This window comes from Phragmites australis, chromosome 2 (genome assembly GCF_958298935.1).
Source record: "Phragmites australis chromosome 2, lpPhrAust1.1, whole genome shotgun sequence".
NCBI classification, from domain to species: domain Eukaryota; kingdom Viridiplantae; phylum Streptophyta; class Magnoliopsida; order Poales; family Poaceae; genus Phragmites; species Phragmites australis.
The window spans coordinates 38,920,321-38,927,317 of record NC_084922.1 but is presented as its reverse complement, the minus strand read 5'-3'; the positions used below and the strand labels follow the sequence as shown (position 1 = coordinate 38,927,317).

Below are 6,997 nucleotides of genomic sequence, written 5' to 3'. Positions count from 1 at the left end.
ATTTGAGGGGATTAGCACTAGATTAGGGAGAGGAGATAGGAGGATTTAGGGTTCTAGGGTTAGTGCTCGAGGAGGAGTTCGAGAGACTGGCTAGGTTCTGGGAGGAACGAACGAGCTCTATAGGGAAGTAGAGAAAGACATGCCCATTTGGATCTTTTCATGTGCAGTTGCATTTCCTTTTAGTTTTAATATTTTTTTTAGGCATAAAAGAAATGATCCTAAAGGAGAGGGCGGAAGCATTGGCAAATAGAATATATAAGCAATGGTTCGAGTGACCTCTTTGCAGTTTGGGCTTTTATAATGGCAAGTTTGTAGTAAGGCGTCGGAAGAATAGCAATTATGCAATATTCTCAAGAACCAAATATAGGGTTGTGCACCTTCACCCTCAAACAATAATGAACGAACAAGACGAAAAGATAGCAATGTGGTATGGAAAAGCAAGCTCAGATTGAACAATCACAGTTCACAGCATGTCGTTACAATGTGAAGAGCCTCTAGTCTTCCTACCAACTGACTAAGGTTTTACTTATTTTTATTCTGATTATGGATCCTAGTTTTAAAAGCAAAAGTAAAATAAATCGTCTTAATCTAAAAGTTAATTCTTGCAGTACATAAAGTTAAATTATACTATAAAATTCTATTATTCATAATTTATTTAGAATGAGCTTCTGTACAAAATTTAAATAGTGACAGTCCACAGTAGAAACAAAAAAGCCTAACTAAAACATCCGGAATCAAGGACCCGCTTCACGCGTTCACTTGGCCTCAGTCACACCAACAGCCTGCGTCGCCGTGGCAGTGGCTCCGGAGGCACCGTAGCCCGCCGCGACGGGCGGCGGGAAGTTGAGCAGCGCCTTGGCGCCCCGCATGCGGAGCGCGGCTTGGTCGTACGCTGCGGCGGCCTCCTCAGCCGTGACGAAGGTGCCGAGCCACAGCCGTGCGCCGTGCCGCGTCGGGTCACGGATCTCCGCGGCGTACTTGCCCCACGGCCGCTTCCTCACCCCGCGGTAGTGCCGCCCCGCGGTGGCCTTTCCCGAGTAAGCGCTCTTGCTGCAGCCACCACCTATGCGCACGGCGGAATCGACGGCGCTACCGCGGGCGATCAGCGGGGGCGGCAACGAGGTGGACAGGGAGGCGGAGGCTGAGGCCTCGCGGAGGACGTCGAAGAGGACCATGTCCAGGGAGTCGTTCTCGTTGAGGGGGAGGCACTGGCCGTTCGCCGCGGCGGCACCGGCCAGGGAGATGGACACGTAGTCCATGCCGCGTGGTAATGCGGCACTGCCACCACTGGCCGGAGGCGCGGGCGTTGCGACGTCGCGGACCGGGTTGTTGCTGCTGCCGCTCCGCCCCTGCAGGGAGAGAGACATGTACGTGTCTGGGCGGGGAGGTTTATCTGCTGCACGGTCTGTGCACCCGTGTGAGTTGCGTCACAAGGGCACGAGACGAGGGTGTCGTTGTTCGTGGAAGAGGAGCCGAAGCAAAGGAAGGGTGGGAGATGCGGCTTGCGCTATTTGAGGCGGTGCAAACACCACTGAGAGCTGATGATCAGCTGCCATATGACTATATAAAGCGCGCAAAATGTGAACTGGCGAACTTCTCTCGGGGTGCAAAATTCGCTGTAGGGGCTGCACGAGGTGACGGTTCATTTCCCTTGCTCATTTCAGGGCCAGGGGTGAATCCACCATAGGGGCGGAGCGAGCTAAAGATTCTCCCTCTCTCTGGTTCACATGTCAGTCTTTAAGGGGGTTTTTGGAGTAGGAATTTCATAAAAACAATAAAAAATACAAAAATCAATTTAATTTCATAGAAAAATACAGGATTTGAAAAAGAATCCCGCAATCCAAAAAAAAAAAGGCTTAAAACATCTCTTTCGATCTTTAGACATGGAATAAGAAGAGAATGATGCCAAAGAAGATAAGAAGCAAGAGGCTCTTGCTTTGGGGCTCTGACGGAGTGGGACATTGACGGAGTGGAGATGACCGCACGCGTGGACACTTGCGTGCCACAGGGGCGCGTCTCGATCGATTCTTCAGGGAAAAGGCAACGCGCACAAGGCCGAAGAATGACATCGTCGGAAAAGAGGATGCTATATTCGATCGTTGCCGCTGAGACGTGAAGCAGTTCGTCACGTCTTCTTGACGCGCTCTGGATCTTCTGCATGGCGATCAATCGAGTTCACCATCGTGCTCGCTCCTGTAGCTCATGGGTATATGCAAATGCAAAGCGTGCATCTTGCACGAGTGACGAAAGGCAAAAGCTTCCAAGGGTCAGCCAGGCAGGCAGAAGCAGTCCTTGGCCCCGTGGAACCTTCCAAGGGCGTGGAAAAATTAAGCCGCGGCACCATGAACTCGTGTTGTTCTCGAAGGGCCAGGCCAGGCGCTTTCAATATATGCGCTTCTAGAGCTCTTTGCCTGCTCCGTCGATCGGTCAAGGGACATTGGGTATGTGTATGTGTATGTGTACGTTACCTGCTTTGCCTGGAGCCCTGGACGGGTTGTGCCTTCTGTTTATTCGGTTGGCCGTTCGTGATTTTTTTTTCTTCTACAAGGCGGCGCACAAATCCCGCGCACACCCGTCATACCCATACATCCTTAAATGTGTCCTATCATATTTTTACAAATAATACAACTGAAAACGCTCCGATGTATATAAATAGTATGAGTTCGTCATTTTTAACCATGGATTCAAAGTAAAATTCACATTTCTTGCTGGAGAGGTACTGAGGCTCCCTTCGCTTGTCTACCCAGCTTTGACTGATCCAGAGGTCTTGGTTGCTGCCAACCAATTACAGAGTCAGCCCACGTGGCGCTTCAAATTTCTGGCTAAATGTTACCAGATCAAAGTTTGATCGATTCCTAGTCCCATGTCTTGGATTCTCGAAATCACTATAGTTTGAATTCGTTGAAGACATACGGTCAATCATTCAATTTAAACTACACATTTCTACTCCCTCTAGAAAAGTGTTCTTTTTAGGATCCGTGCAAACGAACTTTCTACAAAATAGCCTAAAATCTAGCCAATGGCAAACATGATTTTTTTGTGCTAGGATTATTTAGCAAGAAGTGATGGAAAACAAGCTGCACTCAATGTCTTCCATCATTTCCCTATTTCAATATAGTACCCATGCACGTGTGACACGTACGCAATTTTTGTATACATACGCAGATATACTCTACATCCAGTATATTGTATGGAAGCCACGTATCTAAAAATTAAACAATATGTATAATACACAAACGGCTGATAATTTATTTGAATAACGATCGCCCCAGGTACATCGGTAGGTGTTCCTGATAAGATCAAAACAAACAAAATGAACATTGTATGCATATATGTGACTAGATAAGCAAAAAATTAGAGATGCAATTTGAATTTTAGTCTGCATAACAATCAACTAAGCTGCAACCAAATATGTTGTTTTTATTGCAAATTTTAATATATGTATCTTGGGTAAGGAACTGCAATGATTGTTCATCTATGATACATAGACAGACATGTTTTAAACAAGCTTTAAATAAAGGTGCCAAAAGAACACATCTACCTTATTAAAGAACAAACGATTTCACATCTGGCATTTTTACAAAGTTATAGTTTTGTAAGCATCTTCCATAAGAAGAATATTATGTTAAAGCCATCTGTTATGAGTACCCACCTGAAAATAAGATCATGTTCAATAGCCAACCGAGTTTTAGATAATTAAAATTGCTAGAATGTATTCTCACATAGTCTTTGGAAAGTAAATTTCACTATCTCTAAAATATTTCAATGAGCATGACATACACTGTTGATCACATAATTCTGACATCTATGCTCCACTTTGCATGTGCAAGGTACTATTTCCAACGTCGATTATAATGTCTCTTTGTAAAAGGTACCCCTGTCATTACTGATTAAGTGCAGCACACACACATAGTTGCTCTGTATAAACAAGAAAATACATAGCAAAAATGCTTACATAGTGTAAACCAAGAGGACAAGACCCATGAATTTAATATGTTGATGTGACTATTCAGCTCTGGTTTTCTCTGTAGATTTACCATTATGTGATCTAATAACAAGATGGAAACAATGTAATTTGAACAAGTTAGCCTGCACAATTATGATGTCATGATACCAATACATGAAAGCTTGCTTTGCTCCTAAAGTGTTATATTTCTGAAATATATATATATATATATATATATATATATATATATATATATATATATATATATATATATATATATCTAACAATGAATGGCTCCTTATTAAAATTCTCAACAATTGCCAAAAATGAAAAGCATACTAATTAAAAATAAATGTGTATCTCTATGGGAATTTAAAACGGCCCGTTCAAAAAGTTTCATATGTGACAAGCATTTTAACAAACATGTTCCCATCATGTTGCTATTCATATCAAAGTTGACACAAGTTAGTGACAAAACAAATCTAGTACCATATCCACGCGATAACAAAGAACTGGGAGTTCTTTGCCTGAGATGACTCTTAAGTTAAATGATATGAATTTATCATCAAACTTGAAGAATCTAAGACATTCCTGTCAAAACTTTTGCTTTCTAAATAATAACCAATCTTGGTAAATGTGACTTGGAGGCAAACCAAGTTTAGGACTGAACTTAACATATATTCCAAGTAACCTATCAGCGAGAACAGATAGGTGAAATAATGAACGTCATACCTTTTGTTGGGTAAAATTGAATGTGCTTCCTCTCATAATCTTTAGTATTGATATCAATGGGTCAATGCTCATCGTCTCTTTCAAAAGCATCTAATTGTCAACGCAAAGTAAAGAAGTAGCGTCAACAAAAAATCTGACAAATTAACACTTCAAAAAGATTCTCATGAAGAATTATGAATCTGATTGGACGCATTGTGTCAAATTAAATTATTTAGAAGTTAAAGGCAATCCTGCTCCAAGGAAAGGACATATTAGCACACATAAAAGTTTATACACCTATAGAAACAACTTTTAAATTGGAAATGTGATGAGAGGGTGGCCATGAACATGGTCTCATCAAAATGGGTAAAGAAAGTTTCAACAAATTCTAGTAAGAAACAACAAAAACATATCTCTTCCAAAATCCAATCATGGTGTTCCTAGATAATCACCTGGACAACAATGCCTCCATCAGAATATCCCTCCTCTCTAATAATGCTGAATTTCTTCTCAAGCACACCCTCAAATACAACATTTTTTTTTGAATTTCCTGAAATGGAGAGAATTAATAGTCAACTTATCTATTTATCAAATGAGTGTTGAGAAAATGGATCCATACTATAACAAAGAAACAACAAATATAGAAAGGTTTAACCTCTGCATCCCAGGTCAGATATGTAAGAAGTAATCGTGCTTCATTCCTTATAACCCTGCTATATATAACCAAAATAGGCAAGCACATGAGAAACAAAATACCAAAAGGAGTGGTGGTGATATATTATTATGAAAATCAAGGGTCTAAATGATAAATTATCAATAATGCACCTGTCGGAGGGTGAACTCCTCAAGTAGGGATCCGGAGGGACCCCCTTTGAGATTCGGCTGGGGGGATGATTCTGAATCTGTTTTGCGGGTGAAATAAATAGACATAAATGCGATGACAGGTGGAATGGAATGATCAGATGCAGAATGCAGTAAATGCACTGGAGAGATTTTTAGACAGGTTCGGGCCGCACTGAGCGTAACACATTACTCCTGTGTGTATGCTATAAATGCACTAAGAGTGTCTCTTAGGGATGTTGCTGGTTATAAGAATGTTTGTCTATCCTAAAGCTTTGGGCTCCTTGTTCTTCGGTGGTCTCAGCTTCTGTGCTTGTACTGGGGTGTTCTTCTGTCTTCGATCTTCGCCCGTAGGGATGAAAACGGACGGGAACGGTCGGGGAAACTCTTTAACCGTTTTCACTTTCATATTTTTTTTTTCTGTCGGACGGAAAAGAAAATGGGATAGGCGGGAACGGGAAAAAACAAAAACAATCGGACATAATCGGAGGGTTGAAAAAGAACCAATCCGATCGGGAAAATACCGGTATCGGTCGGGATTTGAAAACACAAAATGGAAACACCGACCTACAGAACCATCAAGACATGTCAACATGTATAAGTTTAACATTATCTTCAGATAACAGTGAATTAATAAGTTTAATGAACCAATCCAATCAGCAAGTCACATGAAAGTAAAAAAAAATGTCATATGATTTTTCGATTAACATGATATATTATTTTTTATCAATATTTGACTCAAACAATACAAGATACGAAGATACAACAACATAAGCCTTAGGATCGAGCAGTAGCTCGGTTGGTTCGCTCCTAGTGGCAGACTGACAGGGACGGCCAATCGTGGGTTCGATCCCTAGGATCGAGGATCGACCCACGAGCCTCATTGGGGGTTTTCCCTTAGTAGTTAGGGGTATGCACACACGTGCCCGTTTAGCGAGAATATATCTGTAATGTGTATACTTAGGACATGCACGCGTGTGCGTGCGTTAGGCGTGAGTGTGATGTAAGTGGGTTATGTACGTTATGTTTTGTACCCCTCTAAAAAAGAACCACATAAACCTTAACTCGATACTCGAGTATATAATAAACATAAGTGATAAGTCTCAACCAAAGACATAAGTGAGCGTAAGGGTGAAAACGAACGGAAACGGTCGGGAAAACCCTCTACCGTTTTCACTTCCACATTTTCTCAGCCGGACGGAAACGAAAATAGGATAGACGGGAACGAGAAAAAACGAAAATGGACTGAAAAAAAAACGGGATACGACACCGGAACGGAACGGGATTTTCCCGTTCCGTTTTCATCCCTACTCCCGGGACTTAGTCTTCTCATGCCGCGGGGATATCATTCTCGCGGGAGGTCGCCATGTGGCAACTTGCTGGTCTGGCCTCGGGACTCGAAGGCCCCTGGTTCCTGTGTCACCGATAGCACCCAACATAAAGTAATATATTACTATATTTACAAGAGAAATGCATTTTCAAAAAACTAATATATACTGG

General features: G+C 42.1%; 1 protein-coding gene across 1 annotated transcript; it reads right to left on the bottom strand.

The window, feature by feature from the left end:
* Positions 1 to 617: 617 nt before the first annotated feature.
* Positions 618 to 1,700, bottom strand: LOC133908754 (pathogenesis-related genes transcriptional activator PTI5-like). The gene has a single exon (XM_062350902.1). The coding sequence runs from the start codon at positions 1,365 to 1,367 to the stop codon at positions 756 to 758; it is 612 nt and encodes a 203-aa protein (XP_062206886.1). The 5' UTR covers positions 1,368 to 1,700; the 3' UTR covers positions 618 to 755.
* Positions 1,701 to 6,997: the final 5,297 nt, after the last annotated feature.